The sequence below is a fragment of the Grampus griseus genome, assembly GCF_964374135.1.
Source record: "Grampus griseus genome assembly, chromosome: 10".
In the NCBI taxonomy this organism is placed as follows: Eukaryota; Metazoa; Chordata; class Mammalia; order Artiodactyla; family Delphinidae; genus Grampus; species Grampus griseus.
The window spans coordinates 20,532,188-20,558,121 of record NC_139004.1 but is presented as its reverse complement, the minus strand read 5'-3'; the positions used below and the strand labels follow the sequence as shown (position 1 = coordinate 20,558,121).

At 38.0% G+C, this 25,934-nt stretch overlaps 1 protein-coding gene across 6 annotated transcripts in view; it reads left to right on the top strand.

The window, feature by feature from the left end:
- LOC309828770 (sodium-dependent phosphate transport protein 1-like) overlaps positions 1–25,934 on the top strand; it is a 138,098-nt gene that overhangs the window by 48,237 nt on the left and 63,927 nt on the right. For all 6 annotated transcript variants that reach the window (XM_082664317.1, XM_082664318.1, XM_082664319.1 and 3 more), the window contains 2 exons: positions 1,219–1,309; positions 8,974–9,110. In XM_082664317.1, coding sequence (XP_082520443.1) covers positions 1,219–1,309; positions 8,974–9,108 — 226 coding nt within the window. In that variant the 3' untranslated portion in view covers positions 9,109–9,110. The remainder of the gene's footprint in view (positions 1–1,218; positions 1,310–8,973; positions 9,111–25,934) is intronic.

Below are 25,934 nucleotides of genomic sequence, written 5' to 3'. Positions count from 1 at the left end.
TACCAATAAATCTGACAATTTAGATGAAATTGAAAAGTTCCACAACACATAGAGTCATAAAATTGTAAGTATTTTTTGTGGTGGAAGGTGATTATGAAGGCAAAAGTAACAAGGGCTCCCAAAGGCATAAGTGACCCTATTACCACTGAAAACTCAGGAGTTCTATTGCTAAAATGAAAAAGGAAACAATGGATACTGGAAATAAGTGATGGTTTCTGCCCCAATCTGCACCTGTGGCTGCTCATAACCATAAATCTTCTTCACACATTAAAAGACACTTTCCATCTCCCCCAAAAAAGAGCCAACTCAAATTTCCACCATGTGACTGCATACAGCTCCACAATCCAAGGACTCTAGGTCCAGATGTGTTGCTTCTCTGACCCAGGACCCATAAACTAATAAACTATACACTCCCTCCCATATTCAACAGGTAAAGGCAGAGTAAGAATGGAAAAGACCCAAGGAAATAAAATAAGAGACAGAGCAAAACAAACAAAAAGCCTTCACTCTCATAAAAGGCAAGAATTGAAAACAGAGAACATTTTATGGTGAAATCTGTTGGGCAGGAAAGGCACAGACTCCCTGTCCTGGAGTGAACTAATTTCTTGATTAGACACGTGTTCTGTTCTGCAAGAGGCACTTCCTTGTTCTTTATGGCTGATGGATTTGAGCCCTACTTTATCTATTATTCTCTGTGGCTTCCCTGCTTTTGTAGCTCCACTTTCTGCTGAAGTTGGTTTTGGCTCTCAGGAATGGCCAATCACAGTTGCTTGTAAAGAAGCTTCTGGTTTCCTTGCCTGAATAATGGGAGCAATCATAGCGGCCAGTAGTTCTGGGACTGTGAGAATAGGTCAGGTGAACAGAGCCCTTCAATTTTGTATTAATCCCAAACCTGTTCCTATTACCAACACACATCACCTTTGGAATTTCTCAACTGTATTTATAGATTTCCTAACTCTGCTGGCTTTTACTCTAATATGGCCTCATTTTCTCAATATATTAATATTCTTTACTGCTAAAGCCAACCTTTCTGGCTCTGCAGTGCAACCAGAAAGTTACTTATATCCATATACTTTTTCAGACATTTTTAATGGAATTTGAATAGTGGAAATGGGAAATTTAGGAAGTTAACAGTTATCTTAAATCTCATTTCATTAGGTTTTTCCTGCAGCACTTGTATTACTTTACATCTGTGTATTTTCATTCATTTTTGTATAGATATTATGGATTTCTTAAAGGATTTACAAATGTAATTGGACTAACAGGAGGACTAGTTGCTTCCACTGTGACTGGAGTGATCCTTAGTCAGGTAAGGAACACCCAGACATGGGTAGTTATTTTTCTCATATTAACTGTACAGAAAAAGAAAGTGTAAGGCATAAAAAAGTTGCAGAGGAGACATCAGCAAGAGGTGAGTTATGAGTTTTTGTGTCATATTAAACTTGGCATTCCCTCCAAACTTACAGAGGATACAAGTTCTTTCTTGCTATATGTCAATTAGTTGTGCTGGTAACTCTTTAATCATTGGTTATTGAAACAGAAGTGGACCTCTGTGATTTTTAACAATTAATGTGTGCCTTTATCAAAACAGGTAGTTGACTGGGTGAATGGTAATATAAGTAAGAAGTTATAGTTTTGTCAGGGAAGGAATGAAAAATCAGGAACAAATACAATTTTAGAATGACCAAAAGAAACAATTCTATGAAGGCTGGCTTCTGTTCCTATGGACGAGGTTACCTGAAATTCTCCTCTTAAAAATACTTAAAATGCCTTATGTGGTGCTGAAGGAAAATAACTGCTAGTCTAGAATTCTACAATCCATCAAAAAAAATCCATCATAAAAAATGAAGTTTAAATTCATCCATTTTCAAACAGAAACAGAATTCATCAGAAGTAGGCTAGCACTGAGAAAAAAAGCTAGTTTTTTAGGGAGAAATAAAATTAACCCAGATGGTAGATTGGAGATACAAAAAGGAAAAGAGGCAACAGAAATGATCAATACATGGATGATTCTACAGGAATATTGTATAAATTGATAGTATTATGTAAAAAACCCCAGTTCTCAAAGCTGGTTACCGAGTGGAGGCAAAACCACTATCATCACCCAGGTGATAACTGGAAACACGTGCACGTTCCTCAACCATCACATTTATTCTGACTTTTCTTCTTAAGCCACAGATAATTTACCTGCTAACCATTAATACTAAGTTTCTTTATTATTTGTTACATTAGTTCATCTTTGACCAGGATTTATTGATCTGTTACGATGACTCTGTTCTCATACACCTGAACATGCTTTCTCCAACACACTATATTGCAAATGGCTGTACAATCTTTGCCAACACATTTTCATGAATTCTGTGGTCCCAGAGTCTAATAATATATATTCAAAAAATTTTAAATGCCTTATAATGCATGCCTGATCTTGAGAAAAAAAAAATAAGGGAAAATTTCAGAGATTGAACATGAAGGAAGAGCTTGATTCCAGAGAGGTAAATGACCATCAAAGCCACTGGCTGCCTTGGAGAAATTGCCCATCCTGGGTGTTATAATGGACACCCAGTTATAATGGACAAACAGAGCATAAGAGATAATATCCCAAAACCACTCATAAAAGAAGAGTCAGAATGAAAATGCTGATATATATCTGTAACCGCTAAGGACTACAACCTCACACCACTACTACCATGTAGCTCATATATAAACTTGGAGGAAAGTTTTGGAGGAAAATCTCCAAGCTGAGAGGTAGCAGTGTTCAGGCAAATACTCCAATTGCTCCTTGTCCCACAACTTTGGCCAAGGAGAGACAATTTGTACTCACCATGGCCAAATTTCCCATAGAGAGGAGCCTCCCGACCATCATGTGCTAGGACTTATGGTATCAGAAAGGCTAGAAACATCACTATAACCATGGAAGCTCCCTGATCAGAGAGGCAGCCTTATTAAAAAAGAACTCCAGGAGACCAGGGTGTGTTTTCTCCCCCTGAGCATGGAGCCCACTCAGCCTGTTCTTCTAATGAACTCATTCAGACCTGCTGAGCTGACTTCCCCCAAAGGTGGCAGGAAACATGGCCCCAGAACTGTCCGAAGTTGTCTCTGCCCAGTGAGGAAACTTATCTACTTCAACCTCAGCTACAAAGGGAGAGGAAAAGCTGAATAAAGACTCTTCTGAACGTTTGAAACAATAAACCAATCTTCACAATGGTTTGAGGCCCTAATTCAAATTCTATTGTGTCCAAATGCCATAAGCCAAGAATTGAATTTCTAGTAGTCCACAGATGCCTAGGAAATGTAAATAATTTTTTTTTTCTGGAGAAAGTCTAAATTCATACTCCAGAATTTCCTTATGCATAAAGTTTTGGTGAATATGCTTGAGGAAATAATGTGTTATGTGAGAGATGAATAAAAACCACCGAATCAGATCCTCAGAGATATTGGACATATATGTATATATTTAAAGAAGTAAAAGAGAGGATTGAAAATATAAATAAAATATAAATAAGAAAAAATATATAAATATAAACTTAAGAAACATAAGTTTAGGGCTTCCCTGGTGGGGCAGTGGTTGAGAATCTGCCTGCCAATGTAGGGGACGCGGGTTCGAGCCCTAGTCTGGGAAGATCCCACGTGCCACGGAGCAACTAGGCCCATGAGCCACAACTACTGAGCCTGCGCATCTGGAGCTTGTGCTCTGCAGCAAGAGAGGCCACGGCAGTGAGAGGCCCACACACCACGATGAAGAGTGACCCCCTCTCACCGCAACTAGTGAAAGCCCTTGCACAGAAACAAAGACCCAACACAGCCAAAAATAAATAAATAAATAAATAGCGTTCCCTTTAAAAAAAGAAAAAAAGAAAGAAATATAAGTTTAGACAAAGAACTAAATCTAACCTCTGGCATTTAAAAATATAAAAATTAAAAATTCAGATTAAGTACAGCTAATAAGAGAATTAGTGAGGCTTCTGCCTCCATTAATGGGAGGGTTAGTAATTTGGACCAATTCTCTTAAGAAAGACAATTTAAAAGCCTGAAAAAATGTATAAACCTACATGCACAACAATTTTACTCCTTCCATAAGGGAGTCAACAGACATCCAAAGTCCCACCTAGTTAGGGCATCAAGTTCAAAGTGCAGAATGTATCACCCTTTACTGGGGGATAATGCATAATGGCCCTCTATATCAGGAATTATGTGCTCCATCATGCTGTATACAATGGTAGCATAGCAATCCAACAGCTGCGATAAATACTTCCTTTCAGAAAAGGAGGATTGGAAAGGAAACAGCAATCATTTGTCCTTAGTAATGCTGACACACTGCTAGGCAGACATTTTGAGAGTCACATCCTGATGAATGTTTGAATGTTCTTCAATCAGGCTCTGAAACAGATGAAGGTAGGGACTGGAGGGTCTTTGGAGTGGTCTCTCTTGATTAGTGTGTTTGGCATAGAGGAAGGTGAGTGAATCCAATGTTTGTGGAGCAGAGGGCAGGCTGGAAAGTAACTATTGCAGATACAATGATTTTTTGGTTGTCCTCTTAGGCATTTCCCCACTTCCTTGAAGTTAGATATATTTATATAACTTATTTTGGCCAATGACACATGAGAGAATGTGATATGCATTCATTCTGAAGAGAAGCACTGAGAACTAAGAGGCCACTCTCTTGGATATAGCAACTGGCAACAATCAGAATGTCAACTGCAACTCTGTTGACCAGGATCCAGGAATGAAGAGATGTGGAGCATAACCTCTAGCCAACTTGCTATGGACATTTAGTTTAAACAAAAACCAAATCTCTGCCATTAAAAGCCACTAGGAATTGCGGGGGGTGGGGGGCAGTGGGTATTGGTTACTGTAGTATAACCTACTCTATATTGACTGGTCAGGAGGATCTATCCTCCTGACCACATGAATCACCACATGAATGAATCACTTTAAGAAAAAAATTATAGAAAATACAACATATGTGGACTCAGTGAGAAGGCCCAACATACATTTAACTAGAGTTCCAGAAAACAGAATAGGGCAGAAGTTAAATTTGAAGAGAAAATGATTGTTTTCTAATTTTTCAGAAATATAGCAATTCACATCTTTAAGAAGTCCATTAATGACAAGTAGGATAAACCCACAGTTGCACACCTCATAGAGAATTTACAGAAAAGTAAAGACAAAAAGAAAGTCATACAAGCAGTGAGAGAAATAAGAAAGGTTGCCTTCAAATGAACAACAGTTAAACTAATCTCTGACTCCTCATCCACAAAAAAAGAAGCCCAGAAGACAGTAGAATGATATCTTCAGTATACTAAATGAAAATAACTGCCAACTTAAATTTGTAAACTCAATGAAAATATTTTTTTAAAGGAGATAACATATTTCAAACAAACAAAAATCAAGGAAGTTCAATTCATTAATGGGCATTTAAAGAATGTTTTTAAGCCTAAGAAAGTTGGAGGTACAAACAGGAATGAAGAACAGTAAAAGTGGTGTGTGCAAATCCACTTATTTACTTATTTGTTTTATTGTACAAAATAATAAAAGTGTCTTGCGGAGTTTTAAAAAAAACTACGTGTATAGAATGAATGAAGTAGAGTAGACAGTAACAATAGTAAATTAATCAGGAGAGGATAAATAGAATAAATTATTCCAAAGACTTCATGTTCTCTTGCCATAGGATAAAAGTATTAATAGAGTTTTGTGCACCAAGGATACATGTTGTAATTTCTAGGGTAATAATTTTTAAAATACAGAAAAATGTGTATAAATTTCAAAGTAACTGGAAAATGAAATAAAAAGCACTTTCTTTAATAAAAGAGGGCAAGACACAAGAGAAAAAGCAATATAGACCAGGAGTTGTCAATGTAAAGCCAACAAAATAAGTAGGTAAATTAAGATACATCACTATTTATTCACAGACTACAGAATTATTCTCCAGCTTTCGTTTTTAAATTGCATAAGTGTGTGTGTTAAAGTAAAAACCACATAACATAAATTTACCCTCTTAACAAATTTTGAGTGTATATTACAATATTGTATAGTTAGTATTGATAACTATATGCACATCGTTGTATAATAGATCTTTAGAATTTTGTCATCTTGCATGATTGAAGCTCTATACCCACTGAACAAGAACTCCCTGTTTCCCCTCCTCCTGGACCCTCTAATTTTTTAATACATAAAGATTAGTATTAAATTTGGGGGGTATGTGTATTAAAATTCCAAGACATAGAGTGTGGAACTTTCAAACCAGGAGAGAGGTGAAAACATGGAATAATTTTTTTTTTTAAATAGGAAGCAAAAGCCCCTCAATATGAAAGAAGGTAAGAAATGGTGTGAGGGTTGGGGGTAGGACTATAGGTAGAAGACAGGACAAATTGAAAGCACAAAGACAGATGGTAGAAATAAATCCAAATATACCAAAGATCGCAATAAATATAGATGGACTAAACTCTGCAATTAAGGGACACATTTTGTAAGACTAAAAACAAAAGCCATTCATATGCTATTTATATATAAAATACATACCTAAAATAAAGACAAAGAAACATTGAAAGTTGTAAGGACAGCATAAAAAATGAAGTAAACATTAACCAACAAAAGATGATATTATTATATTATCAGGAAAAAAGTTTTTCTTTAAGCAAAAATACTAGAAACAATGAGAATCAGCTACTTAGTGGTTTACAGTGTATATTTCCCCAGCAAAACTATCTTGTTCAAGTCTTAGCTCACCTACTTATAAGATATGTGACCTGGAAACGTTTCTTAATGTTTCTTAACGTTTCTTCTTCTAAGATGACATAGAAACCTCATGGTGTAAGGTAATTACCAAATCAGATCATGTATGCAAGTATCAGATGTTTATGTGTTCAATGCATAACAGCTATAAGTATTTTTAGTCTCATATACTTTTAAATCAGGAAAAATAAAAGTGTGTTTGCTATCCTATTGTTTAGCATTCTGAAAATGTTAGCAAACACAATTGTCAAGAAAACTTAATTACGGATATATACAATGTAAGTGTAGAGGAAAAATATAACATTATGTACAGAGAATGCAATTGTCTTCCTGGGGAAAAAAAAATTAAAGTTAGGTAGCATACTGTGGAAAAATCTAAAGCACAGTATCGACCAATATTGCAAAATACCTATGGGTATTTTGAAAATTGTACAAAGTCCACAAGAAGTCCTAATTGTACAAAGTCCAAAAAGTTGCTGCACACCTATTGAGCAACATCAGTGAAAATATTAGACGGGAGAGGCACGTCAAGTTTCTAGGTTGGAACTGTATAATATCACTTATATGTGGAATCTAGAAAAATGGCAGAGATTAACTTATTTGCAAAAGAGAAATAGATCTACAGATGTAGAAGACAAACTTATGGTTACCAAGGGGGAAGGGGGGGTAGGATGAATTGGGCTATCGGGATTAACATATATACACTACTATATATAAAATAGATAACTAATGAGAACCTACTGTATAGCACAGGGAACTCTACTCAGTGCTCTGTGGTGACCTAAATGGCAAGGAAATCTAAAAAAGAGTGGATATATGATTCACTTTGCTGTATAGCAGAAACTAACACAACATTGTAAAGCAACTATACTCCAATAAAAATTAATTTTAAAAAATTTCTAGGTTGGACTTCAATTCCAAATCGCAATAGATTCTACTAACTTAAAATTACCACAAGCTTTATTATTTATCATTAAATTTCTAAGCACATCTTGATTTTTTCCTCCACTTTCTGTTTGCCTACTACCTGTCAAATTTGGCATGTTTGATTATAGAAATCACTATGATTAAATATATATGTAATGTCTAGTTTGTCAGGAAACATTGTTTTATTTTTTTCAGTGTCTACTCTTAATTATATTTTAAATGAAATTGATGATGATTTAATAATGGTCAAGTTCTGAAAAGAATACATTCTATATAATAAAGTTTCATTTCAAACCAGAAGGAATGGATTGATTTTTTAAAAAACATAGTGGCAAGCCCACCTGAAAAATACAATTACACTCTGTTCTCATATTTACCCCCAGGTTAATTCTAGGTGATTAAAAAATGTAAATGAAGAAAGGAAATAATAAAGATACTAAAGTAAAATAGGAGTTAATAATTATTTAAGCTTTAGGCAGGACATCCTTGAAAAGCATGGCACCAGAGACCAAAACCCAATCACAATGCATTTTACGTTTAACTACATAAAATTTAACCTCAGCTGATGAAAAAGTAAAGGGCAAAGTGGTAAAGAAAATCTGAAACATAACTGAAATTTAATGTCATCTTTGAATATGGATTCCAAAAATAAATTACCTGTGCACAGAATCCACCAACATATTAAAATATATATGACACCATGATTAAGTAGGCCATTTTCTGTGAAAGTAAAAGTGACTCTATCTATTAATAAAATCTGTTAATGAAACTGATCATATTAATAGGCTGAAAGAGAAAATGTGTCAATAATTTTTATAAATAAGGAAAGCATATTTGACAAATCTTATTCAAAAGCATTGCTGTATATGTAATTAACCACCAATATATTCAAATTTATATCAACAAAAAGTGAAAAACAACTTTAAAGAAATAAGGGATGCTTTTGTAAATTTTATAAATCTAAACTCTGGATTACTAATCAGTCAGTAACAGTTATGATATAGTCAAATATTTCCTGATATGCAAACATGTTTATGAGATATTTCTAAATGAAAAACCATATGCATTCTTGGCTTTAGCACTATATACATACAATGTCCTTTTTGTACATGAAAAATTATATATAATAGATCTAAATCAAAACATGGAAAGATAAATAATGATTATCTTTGTAGAGTGAAATGGCTTTTTTTGTTCCTTATGATAGTGTTTTGCTGTGTTTTAGTGACCTGCATTGAGCCTATATTAATTTTAATATTACATTTTAAATGTTACAAAACACAATTTATAATTTTTTGCATTTTAATTCCTCAGGATCAAGATTCTCCCTGGCTTAAAATCTTCTTCATGATGGTAGCCAATAATGTGATAAGCCTAATCTTCTACCTTATATTTGCTAAAGCAGAGATTCAAGACTGGGCTAAAGAAACACAAAACACTTATCTCTGAAGGTAAGAAGTGATCCGATTAAGGGCAGATTTTGAAGCTGGGGATGCAGGAAATAGAGGAGCTAAAGATGGCCCCTGAGCAAACTGTGGTGTTGCTGACTGAGATGGGAAAAAATATGGGGTGCAGGTTTGGGGGAGAAGAGGGAACCATGTAAAGTCTGAAACTATTTGACATCCTGATGAGATGGCATGCAGCCCAGCGGATATACCAGTCTAGAATTCTTGAGAGATACTGGGGCTAGAGATATAAATTTGTGAGTCTGGGCCTCTCTAACATCTAAAGGTGAGGAAGAGAGGGGGATGCTTGCAAGGGAAACTGGGAAGGGCCTTTGGTGAAGTAGGAAAGACAGTTGAAGAATGTGGTGTCTAAGAAGAAAAGTGAAAAAGGTGGGAATGAGTACCCGTGGTAAATGCTATCAAGGGGTCAAATTATATAAGGTCTGTGAATTTATTAATGGGTCTAGCAAGAGTTACTTTAAAGGTGATCCTGACTAGAGTGGTTTTCAAATGAATGATGGAGACAAAGCGTCCATTAAAGTTCAAAGGAGAATCTGATATTGTGCCTTTCTTCTCTAAACTCTGTCAGTGGTAAATAAATAAATAGGAAAAATGTATTTTTGTAGAATTAGTTCAGCTAGTACACAAATAAGAATTGATAGATGTAGAAAATCCCCATTTTGCAAACCCCAGTGAATTAAGGGATCTAGGGTTGAGCATCAGTGGCTGATATCACAAAGAGAGACATAGAGACATTGTGTACATCCTGGTGAAAAAACGCACCACCATCAAGGTCTTGCTAAAAAGATCAAACTGAATGTGATCAAGCCTCAGGATACAGCTACTGTTTTCTAATAAATACAGAAAATAGAGAATATGTTGAACTAAATCCTAAGGATATCATCAGCAAATCTAAACTGTCTTATAATTGTCTTTAACAAATGAATTATAAGGAAAAAGAAGAGTGATGCAGGGGGAGTCTCTGATTCAAAGAGACTTAAAAGACATACAAAATGGGGCTTCCCTGGTGGCGCAGTGGTTGAGAGTCCGCCTGCCGATGCAGGGGACACGGGTTCATGCCCCGGTCCAGGAAGATCCCACATGCCGCAGAGTGGCTGGGCCCGTGAGCCATGGCCACTGAGCCTGCGCGTCCAGAGCCTGTGCTCCGCAATGGGAGAGGCCACAGCAGTGAGAGGCCCGCGTACTGCAAAAAAAAAGAAAAAAAAAGACATACAAAATGTTTAAAAACTGGCAAAACTAAAGTTTACAGTGATACATATGTGGGTAATAAGTCTATAAAGACATGCACAGAAGACATTACACTAAATGTCAGGATAGTCATTACCTGTAGGGGGAGGGAGAGGTTGTGATTAAGAGAGACCACATGGAAAACTGCTGGGATCCTGGTGATAGTCTGTTTTTCATATCCAAAGTTATGATTAAAAGAGTGTTCATTGGGTGGAGACTTTAGGGTTCTCTATATAGAGTACCATGTCATCTTCAAATGATGACAGTTTTACCTCTTCCCTTCTGATTTGGATACCTTTTATTTCTTTTTCTTGTCTGATTGCTATGGCTAAGGAAGTGGAGACAGCAAGAATAGATAGCCCTATAAAGGAGAGCTGAGAAACGTTATGGTACAGTGGGGAGTTTTTTATATGTTTGTTGTTTTAGAATTAGATGTAATAGTATATAAACTGATGGTATAATCTAATAGTGAGGTTTCACAATATTGGAGAGAAAATGCACATGCAGAATTAAACTACTTGATTTACCAGGACTCGTTCATACTATGAGACTCAGGTTGAAGCAGCAGCTGAGGCCCTGTCCATAGGGAACTTAGAGAGCATGGCACAGAGGATGGAGGTGTGCCTCAGTGGGCACTTGCAGTATAGCTCTCCTTGAAGACTGTGAGCTTCTGCAAGGTACAGCCTAATGGCTTCACCACTGAAAATCATCCCAGGTCTTCACCCAGGTCCCCTCTTCCTCTCCCTAAAAAACCATCATGATAGAGAGAGAGTCAGGCTGGTGAAGGGGCTCTGACCACCATGCACATGTGTACATCCACAGAAAATAAAAGGGGAGCAATGCACCAGGCTGTAGAAGTCTGGAGAGTTCTGCCTTTCTTGGTCAGGAAGTGCTGCTGCTACTGATAACAGCAATTTTATAGGCTAAGAAAGTATTTGTGCTCAAGTAAACTTTTATTACACAAATTATGTACATATTAAAAAATGGTGTGTATGATTCCTCGTTTAAAAAAAAAAAAAAGTCCAGAGGGGATGAAATCCAAGCACAGTGCAGAGGCTGGCCTTGGATACAAACCCAGAGTTTACCCATAGTAGCTGAGAGAAAGTAGGTTTATGGACACAGACTTGGTAGGTCAACACATAGTTTGGCATTTTGTCTGTGCAATAAACAGTGAGGTTTTCACTTAAACTGTCCTCACTTCTTTTCATTCTTTTTTCTTTTTTTTTCTGTTCAGTGGCAGTGATTTCTCCTACTCTGTTTTCCAGCTCACTGATCTGTTCCTCTGTATCATTTAGTCTACTATTGATTCCTTCTATTATATTCTTCATTTCAGTTATTGTATTCTTCATCTCTGTTTGGTTGTTCTTTTATATTTTCTAACTCTTTGTTGAAAACTTCTAATTTCTCATTCTGTGCATCCATTCTTCTCCCAAGTTCTTTCATCATCTTTACGATCATTACTCTGAACTCTTTCTCAGGTAGATTGCCTATCTCCACTTCACTTAGTTCTTCTTCTGGGGTTTTATCTTGTTCCTTCATCTGGGACATGTTCTTCTGCCACTTCATTTTGTCTCAGTTGCTATTACTATTTTTATGTATGTAGTTGGTTAGTTATATTTCTCGACCTTGGAGAAGTGGCCTTCTGTAGGAGAAGTCCTATGCATTCTTGCAGCATACTCCTCTCTTGTCACCCAAGGTATAAGCTTTAGGGATTCCCCCTAAAAGGGCTGTGTGTTGTGGTCCTTCTGTTGTGGCAGTCTGCCTATGTGGGTGGTCTGGTAGGCTTGGCTGGCCCCTGGCCCAGTTGGTTGCCAGGCCTTGCCTTGTGTGGCTGCTGTTGCCTAGTAGGGCCTGGTCACAGGTGGCTGATTGCAGAGCCCCTCCCAGGGCCCCAGGGTTAGTGCTGGTTCACTGGTGGGTGGAGTCAGGGTCCTGAAGAGTCTGGGGCTGTTGCCCACCCACAGGCAGGTGAAGCCAGGTCCTAGTGTTAGCGATGGACTACTGGCAGGCAGAGCCAGGTCCTGGAGTCTGGCTGCGGGGCCCAGGGATCCCAGAGCTGCTTTCAGATTGCTGGGGGAAGGGGTGGGGTTCCTGACACAGTTGCATATGAGGTCCTTCATGTCCCTGTGTTGTCCTGCTAGTGGGCAGGGCTGGGGCCCATCTGGTCCCAGGGTAGGGTGTGGCCTGCTACGAGTGTGCTGTGTGGTGCTCAGGCTGTGGGACTGTGGTTTTCCTGTGTCTGGTGTCTGCCTCCTGGTGGGTGAGGCTGGTCTGGAAGCGAGTGCAGGCTTCCTGGAGGGCAGGGTCAGTGCCTGCCCACTGGTGGGAGGAGCTGGGTTTTGGTCTTCTGGTGGGCAGGGCTGTGTGTAGACGCCATGTCTAGAGGCAGCTGTGGGCTCAGGAAGTTTTTAGGCAGCCTGTCTGCTGATGGATGGGGTTGTGTCCCCACCCAGTTAGTTGTTTGGTCTGAGGCATCCCAGCATTCCAGACTGTTGGGTGGGGCCAGGTCTTGGTGCTAACAGGCCAGAGAGAGGATCCCACACATTGGCACCCACCAGCATCAGTGGCTCCCAAATACGTATGCCACCAGTGTCTGTGTCCCCAGGGTGAGCCACAGCTGCCTCTCACCTCTCCAGGAGACTCTCCAAGACCAGCAGGTAAGTCTGGCCCGGGCTTGTATCAAATTACTGCTTGTGCCCTGGGTCCTGGTACATGTGAAGTTTTGTGTGCACCCCTTAAGAGTGAAGTCATGAAGCCTCTATTTCCCACAGTCCATTGGGACTCCTGAAATTAAGACCCACAGGCCTTCAAAGCCAAATGCTCTGGGGGCTTGTCTTCCTGGTGTAGGACCCCCAGGCTGGGGAGCCTGATGTGGGGCTCAGAACTCTCCTGGGGAAGTTCTGTACTATAATTATTCTCCAGTTTGGTTGCCCACCTGAGCATATAGGACTTGATTATATTGTGAGTCCTCCCCTCCTACCCATCTCATTGTGGTTCTTCTTTCTGCCTTTAGTTGTAGATCTTTTTCTGATAGGTTTCAGTCATTTTCATAGATGATTATTCTGCAAGTAGCGATTCTGATGTGTTTGTGAGAGGAGGTGAGCTCAGGGTCTTTCTGCTCCCACATCTTGACCAATCTCCAAGGTTTTTACTTAAGAGACAGGAGTTGAGAGAAATGGAAAGAAAAGGAATCCACACAGGAAAAGGGTAAAATTACCATTATGAGTTGATGATATGATTGTTTACCTAGAAAATATAACTGGGTTGGCTGGAAAGCTACAGAAACAATAAGTGCACACAGTAAGTTTCCTGACTAACCTATTAATACAGAAAATTTTTTTCATGTTAAACAATCACTAGTTAGCAAATTTATTGAAAGAAATGATCCAAATGATGGTTGCAGGGAAATCTGCTATGATCAATCAAAACTTTATTTGACTCAGTTTGCCAGCACCAAGAACTTTCCAAAATGGTGCACTCACAAAACTTCACCAGGATGCATTTATGCTCAAGATTGCTGATTAGAAATGACAAAGATCTGGATCTGGAATTAAACATGTCTATCAATGGTGTCTTCGTTAATAAATTTTGCAAGTGAATGGAATATAACCAGCAGCTGAAAAATATGGGATCTCATACAAATATTTTAATATAGATATTACTGAGGCCATTGTTATGAATAAGCACATAACAACACTAGGAAATATTCCATAGGTGTTAGCAAAAGTTCATCTTCTATTTCCAAGGTACAGAGTTGGGCACAGCTATGGAAGCAATCACACTACTTTATTCAGACCCTATAAATCTTACCTGTTTCTATATATTTGACCTATTTAAATACTAAAAGTTTTTAGTTTAGTTTTCAGTTTAGTTTTATACTAAAGTTTTCCATGATTGTTATTTCTATTCATTTCTGTTTATGTCCAAGCAGTCATTATTGAATATTCTGATGTTATATTACAATTTCAAAAAGATTTTGACAAGTATATCTTAATTGAAAATTTAATTTTGATTTTGTAAAGTTATCAGCCTTTTCCATTTGTTGAGTTTTACTCATTTGACTTTCTGATATTGCATCCTCAAATTTTATGTGTGTGCGTGCTCGTTTTAGATTCCCAGGAATACTTTTTCATAGCCTTTAAATTCCGCCTTTCTGAGTCATTTCATTTAGTATGTGTTCCTTATAAAGTGTATATATTTGGGTTCAATAATTTCACCCATTCCGAGAGTTGTCTCCTATGTTAGCTGAGTTTAACCCAACTGCATTCATTGTGTTTACAAATATACTTCATTTTTTGTCATTTTATTTTATATTCCCTTAAAACAAAGTCCTCCTCCTCCTGCCCCCTTGCCTGCCTCTAGTAATTTGGAAGGTTTATGGAATATTGTAAGTTTGGGTTGTGCTTACACTCTAATGAAATCTTTGAAAATGTGTTCATTTTCCATTACCATGCTATGTTCTTTTCCTGCCAAAATATTTAACATATCCGACTTTTCTAATTACTTTTCTCTGGCTAGGACCAATTCTCTCTGAACTTGTAATTCCCCAAGCATGGTGTGGGTAGAATTTCCTCAGTTCTCCTGTTTACCTGGCCGCTGTTTCCATCTTCCCATCAGTCTGCAGCTGGAGGTCTGAGAGTTTGAATCCACTTTTCGGACCCTAGGCAAGAGGACAGCTCAGGGAACACCGGCCCGGGTAATGGGGTAGTTCCGGAGACGTTTTCCTTAGCTTTGCTTTTTGTTTTGATGTGCTGATGGTTGTTTCTTCAGTCATAGGCGTCTTCAGTGCTGTCAGCCATAATCAGCGGTATTTTTCCCTGTCAGTCAAACTGACACACTGTTGCAACGGTGATCAATCCCAACTTCCTATCTTTATTTAAGAAATTGGGGGAAAACAAGAAAGGGCTGAGTTACAGCCACGTGTTTCTCCTCCAGCCCAGAAGCCATTGCCAAAGGGCCTGGGACGCCAGAATTGCAAGTGTCCACCTGGTTCCCAGATGCCCTGGCCCTGGGGCATTACCCTCTCTTACTTCCAGAGGAATGTACCAAACTTTTGAGTCTGGTAGGCATCGTGAGTTGATTTCCAATGTCGCTTTTTCATTTGATCCCCATTGTTTTGAATTTAGCAAATAGTCCTTGTTGTTTTTGGCATGGTGTAGTGCTCCAGTCTTTGTAATTTTCTGATTTTGCTTCTTTGAATTTATTTCAGTAGTTGTGTAAAGGGACATACATTCTGCCTGTGAAAGTTTGTTTAGAGCAAGGCTTCTCAGCCTTTTTGTGATGGACCTCAATTCACAATATAATGCCCAGAACTCCAAAGGAGAAAGATTATAGTGAAATAGTTATCAAGATATTTTAAAAACATGTTTATGATCATATATATGCTCCTTTATTAATTAATTAAATAATGAGAACTAATTACAGGTCTAATAGATCCATTGTAATTTCAAAACAGTGTTGAGCAAAACAGCATATTTTGCGATATTGGTAATAACTGTAATGACACAAGAAGATATCTGTGATTTCTTATGCTGTCAGTCATCAGTACTGCTAATATTACTGTGGTTTGTTGCCTACATTCATAATAGATAGAAATGTTAAATTTCAGCCAGAGGTTGGGGATATAAAGATGTATTTTTTTTCTATAAAGTTTGCAGATCCCAGATTAAGAACCCCTGCTTTCTAATATTCAACCAGATTAAAAAAAAATACTTTTAAAGCATTTTTATAAGTGCTGAGAAGAGAGCTACATCGTCAGGACTTCTATTCCTAAAGGAGATTTATGTTTTGTTGTGTGTGGTAGGGTGTGTGGGGAGGCGGGTATAGGGAGAGAAGATGAATGATATCTATAGTTTAAAAGTTAAGATAATTCCAGGTTCTAATAGCTCATAAAGAACATGAAAGAGGGTAACGTGATATAGAGAGTCCAGGAGAGCTGCTTTAGTTGCAGATACAGGACGTGACATTTGTGTTGAGACTTCAGTGATGAGAAGGAGAGCCTCATGACAATCAGGGGAAAGGGTGCTCCGAGCATCAGAAATAACCAAGGGAAGGACCTAGAGATGGGAATGAGCTCAGTCTACCTAATGAGCTCAGTCTACCTAAGAGCAGAGGGCAGTGTGGTTGGAATCTAGTGAGTGACGGAAAGTGAGATTGGGAACTAGTTAAGGGCCAGATCCTGTAGAGCTTGAAGATCATGGTAAGAGCTTGGTCTGAATTTAATTCTATTTATAATTGGGTCAATTAAATGCTTTTGAGGAGGGAGGTGACTTGCCTAATTAATGCTGTATAGAGATCCTCTGGCTACCTTCTAGAAAAGGGTCTCTAGGAAAACAAGGGTGGAGGCAGGGAGACCAGACTGACGCTGTTTCAGAAGTTCATGTCAAAGATGTTTGTGGAGTGGGCTAAGATGGAGGCAGAAGGAATGGTGAGAAGCAGTTAGATGTAGACTCTGCAGGTAGAGCTGGGCAGACATGGCAGGGAGATTATGGATTGTGCAGGAGAGAGAAGAAACAAGGATGGGACCCAGATTTTGGTTTTAACAACTAAGTGAATAAGGAAGTACATTACACAGAACTCTCAGCATTTCATTCATGGTGTGTTGTCATACTTGCCTTTGCCACCTAACTGTTTTCCATAGCGGCAGTACCATTTTACATTTCCACAAAAAATGTGTGAGGGTTCCAATTCTCTGCATCCTTGCATTTGTTATTTCCTGTTTTGTTGTTTTATTATAGCCATCTATTGCGTTTGAAGTGGTTTTGATTTGTGTTTCTCTAATGATTTCTTTTAACATCTTTATTGGAGTATAATTGCTTTACAATGTTGTGTTAGTTTCTGCTGTATCACAAAGTGAATCAGCTATATACATATATCCCAATATCCCCTCTGTCTTGTGTCTCCCTCCCACCCTCCCTATCCCACCCCTCTAGGTGGTCACAAAGCACCAAGCTGATCTCCCTGTGCTATGTGGCTGCTTCCCACTAGCTAGCTATTATACATTTGGGAGTGTATATATGAAATTGCCACTCTCTCACTTCGTCCCAGCTTACCTTTCCCCGCCTGATGTCCTCAAGTCCATTCTCTATGTCTGTGTCCTTATTCCTCTCCTGCCCCTAGGTTCTTCAAACCATTTTTACTTTTAGACTCCATATAAATGTATTAGCATATGGTATTTGTTTTTCTCTTTCTGACTTACTTCACTCTGTATGACAGACTCTAGGTCCATCCACCTCACTACAAATAACTCAATTTCGTTTCTTTTTATGACTGAGTAATATTCCATTGTATATGTGTGCCACATCTTCTTTATCCATTCATCTGTTGATGGACACTTAGGTTGCTTCCATACCCTGGCTATTGTAAATAGAGCTGCAATGAACATTGTGGTACATGACACTTTTTGAATTACGGTTTTCTCAGGGTTTATGCCCAGTAGTGGGATTGCTGGGTCATATGGTAGTTCTAGTTTTAGTTTTTTAAGAAACCTCCATTCTGTTCTCCATAGTTGCTGTATCAATTCACATTCCCACCAACAGTGCAAGAAGGGACCCTTTTCTCCACACCCTCTCCAGCATTTATTGTTTGTAGATTTTTCGATGATGGTCGCTCTGACTGGTGTGAGGTGACACCTTATTGTAGTTTTGATTTGCATTTCTCCCGTGATTAGTGATGTTGAGCATCCTTTCATGTGTTTGATGGCAATCCGTATATCTTCTTTGGAGAAATGTCTATTTAAGTTTTCTGCCCATTTTTTGATTGGGTTGCTTGTTCTTTTGATATTGAGCTGCATGAGCTGCTTGTAGATTTTGGAGATTAATCCTTTGTCAGTTGCTTCATTTGCACATATTTTCTCCCATTCTGAGAGTTGTCTTTCTGTCTTGTTTATGATTTCCTTTGCTGTGCAAAAGATTTTAAGTTTCATTAGGTCCCATTTGTTTATTTTTGTTTGTATTTCCATTTCTCTAGGAGGTGGGTCTAGAGGATCTTGCTGTGTTCTACCTGTTTTCTTCTAAGAGTTTGATAGTGTCTGGCCTTACATTTAGGTCTTTAATCCATTTTGAGTTTATTTTTGTGTATGGTGTTAGGGAGTGTTCTAATTTCATTCTTTTACATGTAGCTGTCCAGTTTTCCCAGCACCACTTATTGAAGAGGCTGTCTTTCCTCCATTGTATAATCAGGCCTCCTTTATTAAAAATAAGGTGATCATAGGTGCATGGGTTTATCTCTGGGCTTTCTATCCTCTTCCATTGATCTATATTTCTGTTTTTGTGCCAGTATCATACTGTCCTGATTACTGTAGCTTTGTAGTATAGTCTGAAGTCTGGGAGTCTGATTCCTCGAGCTCCGTTTTTCTTTCTCAAGATTTCTTTGGCTATTCAGGGCCTTTTGTGTTTCCATACAAATTGTGGAATTTTTGTTCTAGTTCTGTGAAAAATGCCATTGGTAGTTTGATAAGGATTGCATTGAATCTGTAGATTGCTTTGGGTAGTATAGTCATTTTCACAGTGTTGATTCTTCCAATCCAAGAATATGGTATATCTCTCCATCTGTTTGTATCATCTTTAATTTCTTTCATCAGTGTCTTATAGTTTTCTGCATACAGGTCTTTTGTTTCCCTAGGTAGGTTTATTCCTAGGTATTTTATTCTTTTTTTTCCAATGTAAATGGGAATGTTTCCTTAATTTCTCTTTCTGATTTTTCATCATTAATGTATAGGAATGCAAGAGATTTCTGTGCATTAATTTTGCATCCTGCTACTTTACCAAATTCATTAATTAGTTCTAGTAGTTTTCTGGTGGCATCATTAGGGTTCACTATTTATAGTATCAGTTCATCTGTAAACAGTGACAGCTTTACTTCTTCTTTTCTGATTTGGATTCCTTTTATTTCTTTTTCTTCTCTGACTGCAGTTGCTAAAACTTTCAAAATTATGTTGAATAATAGTGATGAGAGTGCACAACCTTGTCTTCTTCCTGATCTTAGTGGAAATGGTTTCAATTTTTCACCATTGAGAATGATGTTGGCTGTGGGCTTGCAATATATGGACTTTATTATGTTGAGGTAAGTTCCCTCCAAGCCTAGTTTCTGGAGGGTTTTTTTTTATCATAAGTGGGTGTTGGATTTTGTTGCAAGCTTTTTCTGCATCTATTGAGATGATCACATGGTTTTTCTCCTTCACTTTGTTAATATGGTTTATCACATTGATTGATTTTCATATATTGAAGAATCCTTGCATTCCTGGGATAAATCCCATTTGATCCTGGTGTGTGATCCTTTTAATGTGCTGTTGGATTCTGCTTGCTAGTATTTTGTTGAGGATTTTTGCATCTATGTTCATCAGTGATATTGGCCTGTAGTTTTCTTTCTTCGTGATATCTTTGTCTGGTTTTGGTATCAGGGTTATGGTGGCCTCGTAGAATGAGTTTGGGAGTGTTCCTCCCTCTGCTATATTTTGGAAGAGTTTGAGAAGGACAGTTGTTGTCTCTTCTTTAAATGTTTGATAGAATTCAACTGTGAAGCCATCTGGTCCTGGGCTTTTGTTTGTTGGAAGATTTTTAATCACAATCTCAATTTCAGTGCTTGTGATTCATCTGTTTATATTTACTATTTCTTCCTGGTTCAGTCTCAGAAGGTTGTGCTTTTCTAAGAATTTTCCCATTTCTCCCAGGTTGTCCAATTTATTGGCATATAGTTGCTTGTAGTAATCTCTCATGATCCTTTGTATATCTGCAGTGTCAGTTGTTACTTCTCCATTTTCATTTTTAATTCTACTGATTTGCATCTTCTCCCTTTTTTTCTTGATGAGTCTGGCTAATGGTTTATCAGGGTTTTTTTAATCTTCTCAAAGAACCAGCTTTTAGTTTTATTGATCTTTGCTATTGTTTCATTCAAGTCTTTTTCATTTATTTCTGATCTGATCTTTATGATTTCTTTCCTTCTGCTAACTTTGGAATTTTTTTGTTCTTCTTTCTCTGATTGCTTTAGGTGTAAGGTTAGGTTGTTTGAGATGTTTCTTGTTTCTTGAGGTAGGATTGTATTGCTGTAAACTTCCATCTTAGAACTGCTTTTGCTGCATCCCGTTGGTTTTGGGTCTTTGTGTTTTCGTTGTCATTTGTTTCTAGGTACTTTTTGATTTCCTCTTTGATTTCTTCAGTGATCTCTTGGTTATTTAGTAGTGTATTGTTTAACGTCCATGTGTTTGTATTTTTTACAGATTTTTTTCCTGTAATTGGTATCTAGTCTCATAGCATTGTGATTGGAAAAGACTTGATATGATTTCAGTTTTCTTAAATTTACCAAGGCTTGATTTGTGACCTAAGATATGATCCATCCTGGAGAATGTTCCATGAGCACTTGAGAAGAAAGTGTATTCTGTTGTTTTTGGATGGAATGTCCTATGAATATCAATTAAATCCATCTTGTTTAATGTATCATTTAAAGCTTGTGTTTCCTTATTTATTTTCATTTTGGATGATCTGTCCATTGGTGAAAGTGGGGTGTTAAAGTCCCCTACTATGAATGTGTTACTGTCGATTTCCCTTTTTATGGCTGTTAGCATTTGCCTTATGTATTGAGGTGCTCCTATGTTGGGTGCATAAATATTTACAATTGTTATATCATCTTCTTGGATTGATCCCTTGATCATTATGTAGTGTCTTTCTTTGTCTCTTGTAATAGTCTTTATTTTAAAGTCTATTTTGTCTGATATGAGAATTGCTGCTCCAGCTTTCTTCTGATTTCCATTTGCATAGAATATCTTTTTCCATCCCCTCACTTTTAGTCTGTATGTGTCCCTAGGTCTGAACTGGTTCTCTTGTAAACAGCATATATACGGGTCTTGTTTTTGTATCCATTCAGCCAGTCTATGTCTTTTGGTTGGAGCATTTTATCCATTTACATTTAAGGTAATTATTGATATGTACATTCCTATGACCATTTTCTTAATTGTTTTGGGTTTGTTATTATAGGTCTTTTTCTTCTCTTGTGTTTCCTGCCTAGAGAAGTTCCTTTAGCGTTTGTTGTAAAGCTGGTTTGGTGGTGCTGAATTCTCTTAGCTTTTGCTTGTCTGTAAAGGTTTTATTTTCTCCACCAAATCTGAATGAGATCCTTGCTGGGTAGAGTAATCTTGCTTGTAGGTTTTCCCCTTTCATCACTTTAAATACGTCCTGCCACTCCCTTCTGGCTTGTAGAGTTTCTGCTGAAAGATCAGCTGTTAACCTTATGGGGATTCCCTCATATGTTATTTGTTGTTTTTCCCTTGCTGCTTTTAATATTTTTTTCTTTGTATTTTATTTTTCATAGTTTGATTAATATGTGTCTTGGCGTGTTTCTCCTTGGATTTATCCTGTATGGGACACACTGTGTTTCCTGGACTTGATTAACTATTTCCTTTCCCATATTAGGGAAGTTTTCGACTATAATCTCTTCAAATATTTTCTCAGTCCCTTTCTTTTTCTCTTCTTCTTCTGGGACCCCTATAATTCGAATGTTGGTGTGTTTAATGTTGTCCCAGAGATCTCTGAGACTGCCCTCAATTCTTTTCTATCTTTTTTCTTTATTCTGCTCTGTGGTAGTTATTTCCACTCTTTTATCTTCCAGGTCACTTATCCATTCTTCTGCCTCAGTTATTCTGCTATTGATTCCTACTAGAGAATTTTTAATATCATTTATTGTGTTGTTCACCATTGTTTGTTTGCTCTTTAGTTCTTCTAGGTCCTTGTTAAAAGTTTCTTGTATTTTCTCTGTTCTATTTCCAAGATTTTGGATCATCTTTACCATCATTACTCTGAATTCATTTTTAGGTAGACTTCCTATTTCCTCTTTATTTGTTTGGTCTGGTGGGTTTTTACTTTGCTCCTTCATCTGCTGTGCATTTCTCTGTCTTCTCATTTTGTTTAACTTACTATCTTTGGGATCTCCTTTTCACAGGCTGCATGTTCGTACTTTCCATTGTTTTCGGTGTCTGCCCCCAGTGGGTGAGGTTGGTTCAGTGGGTTTTGTAGGTTTTCTGGTGGAGTGGACTGGTGCCTGTGTTCTGGTGGATGAGGCTGGATCTTGTCTTTCTGGTGGGCAGGACCACGTCTGGTTGTGTGTTTTGGGGTGTCTGTGAACTTATTATGATTTTAGGCAGCGTCTCTGCTAATGGGTTGGGTTTTGTTCCTGTCTTGCTAGTTGTTTGGCATAGGGTGTCCAGCACTGGAGGTTGCTGGTCGTTGAGTGGAGCTGGGTCTTAGCATTGAGATGGAGATCTCTGGGAGAGCTCCCACTGATTGATATTACATGGGGCCAGGAGGTCTCTGGTGGTCCAATGTTCTGAACTCTGCTCTCCTACTTCAAGGTTCAGGCCTGATACCCAGCCAGAGCACCAAGACCCTGTCAGCCACACAGCATACCTCCTCACTGAGCCCAGGAATAGTTGATCTCTGCTAAGTGACCTGATGTGAGTTGTCCTGATGCCTCTCTTACCCAAACTCAGAGGCAGAGCACCACTTGGATGAGCATGGGATGGAAAGTCATGCAGACCAAGCCCTGACCTTTGCTGCAGCCTTCACAGCAAGGCCTGGTGCCTGGGCACTGCTGGTTCAGAAGTGGCTCATTTTAATACACTCTGGCCTAAAGTTACAGCTGGTTTCTAGAAAGGGGACAAAAAACACCACCTCCCTAATGATGGTGAGCGTCTTTTCATTGCATGTTGGTCATATTTATATCTTCTTCAAAAAAATGTTTATTCAAGTTTTGCCCATTTTTTAATTGGGTTGTTTGTCTTTTTGTTGTTGAGTTTATATATTCTATATATAAGACCCTTATCAGATATGTGACTTGCACATAGTTTCTCCCATTCGGAGGTTTTCTTTTCACTTTCTTGATAGTGTTCTTTGCCACACAAAAGTTTTTAATATTTATGAAGTCTACTTTATCAGTTTTTTTTGTTGCTTATGCTTTTGGTGTTATATCTAAGAAACCGTTGCCAAGTCTGAGGTTGTGAAGGATTTACCCCTATGTTCTCTTCAAAGAATTTTATTATTTTAGCTCTTACATTTAGATCTTTGATCTATTTTTATCTAGTTTAATTTTTGTAAATGGTGTGAACTAAAGGTCCAGATTCATTCTTTAGAATGTAGCTATCCAGTTATCCCAGGACAATTTGTTAAAAAGACTATTATTTCCCCATTGAATGGTCTTGGCATGTTTGTCAAAAATCAGTTGACCATAGACACTTTGGTTTATTTCTGGACTCAGTTCGATACCACTGATCTATATATTTATCCTTATGCTAGTACAACTCTGTCTTGATTACTGTTGCTTTGTAGAGAGCTTTGAAGTGTGAGTCCTCGAACTTGGTTCTTCTTTTTCAAGAATGTTTTGGCTATTCTGGGTCCCTTACAATTCTGTATTAATTTTGGAATCAGCTTGTCAATTTCCACAGAGAAATTGCTTGGATTCTGATAGAAATTTCATTAAATCTATGGCTCAATTTCAGGAGTTTTGCCATTTTAACAGTACTGAAGTCTTCCACTCCATGAACGTCGATTCTTTTCATTCATTTAGATCTTCTCTCATTTCTTTCAACAATGTTTTATACTTTTCAGAGTATAAGTCTTACGTTTCTATTGTTAATTTTATTCCTAAATATATTCTTTTTTATGCTACTTTAAATGAAATTAGTTTAATTTTTGGATTGTCCATTGCAAGTATATAGAAATATAACTGATTTATGTATATCAATCTTGTATCCTGAAACCTTGCTGAACTCATTTATTATTCAAATAGTTTTTCAGTGGTTCTTTACAATTTCTATATAGAAGATTATGCCATCTGTGAATATAGTTTTATTTCTTCTCTTCCAGCCTAAGTGACTTTTATTTCTTTTTCTTGCCTAGATGCCCTGCCTAGAACCTCTACTAGGATGTTGAATAGAAATGGCAAGAGTGGACATCCTTGTCTTATTCTTGATCTTATAGGGAAAACACACATTTAAAATTTTTTTCAAAGCCTTTCTCTAACTCCACTCTCCTGAGGCTTTTACTTTTATGTAATCCTAAATTGTTTAGAACCATATGACTTTTTAAAAATGACATCCTGAGCAATATCTGTGAGGTACCCTAACACCGCACATTGGAATTTCATGTCTGTTATATATGGCCACCTACAGCAAGTCTTCAATGTAACATCATCATACACCCTGTTACAGAATTAGTCACCGTAAATTTGGCCGGATACAGGCCATCCTAGAAAAGAGGAAACAGATATATCTTATTTCTTCCCATGGACTATGTGCACTTAAAGCAGTGACATGTTGGTGAGAGATGTCAACTTTTTTCTCAGTCTTGGGTGAAATACCTGTGTTGCATAGTATTTTCCCTCCTGTGGATAAAACGCATCATGGTTGCTTACGTTAAAGGAATGTTTATATTCAGCTAACACGTAGAAACACATGTGGGGGTACTTACCGGTAGTTATTAGGCAACGTAAGTAACTGTTTCTACTGGGAAACCCAGAAAATGTCTGTTTGTATGAATGGCATGTTTTAGTGTGTCTTCCTCATCACTGCCCCAGATAGGCTCCTGTACTGATACCCAAATTAAGCACCTTGGCCACTTCCCCTTTTTAGGTTTTGGAGAACATTACATCAGATGAATTGATCTGGACACCTGCTAACCAGGTGAAGCTGGGTTTCAGTCCAGTTTGCCAGATAGCACTGTCCCAATTGCCACAGGTTTTGGTAGCTTGTTCTTTGAAAGGACTGGGAATGTTTCTGAGCAGAACCAGAGTGTGTGGTTGGTGGAGGGTCACAAAAAGAAGTTTCATTTTCATTTGCTTAGTAACAAATATTTACAAAGAATGGGAATTTGGTCAAGTACAAAAAGTGTGCCTTGTGAATGCTGCGGATAAAATGTATTCCTATTAGGGAGCGCAGCAATATCAAACTACCTGAGTCCCAAACCCCAGGAGTGTGCAGTGTTTTTATTTTCAGGATACAGCATAGGTATAGAGCAAATGGTGGATGGTTTCGTACCACGTGCTTGGACCTAGCAAGATATTGGAATTGTTCAGACCTTTCACTCAGAGACTTTTGAGAGTAAGAACGAGTAAGGAGGATAAAATTGCACCGTTTTTATGTCAAGAGATGAGAAGTGTAACAAATGCCTAGGATAAACTAATTGGGACAAAGAAAACAACTTGAAAAAATATACTAAACCAGACTATTCCTCCGAACTGTTGTAAAGCTTTCTTATATCCACTGGGTATCAGGACTCAGTGACATTTATGTGTGCTTTTTTCTTTCTCTACAAAACTTAGTGTAAAACAGAGCACTAGGAGAGCCTGGGTCTGAACTCCTTATTGAGGGGGAGAGGGACCAGCACACAAGCTGGGACTGAGGGGCAGTCACCAGCCCAAGGAAGAAGATGGCATGGAGATTCCTAGGAGGCCAGTCCCCACCCCCAGCCCCTGCCACCATGCACACCCTGTGGGCATCTCTTTTGTCCATGTATTGTTTGTAACAAGTAACACATCTGAATTTTAAATTAGGGTTTGTCTTCGACTCTGCATTAGTTGCCTTATAAATGATTGTTAAAT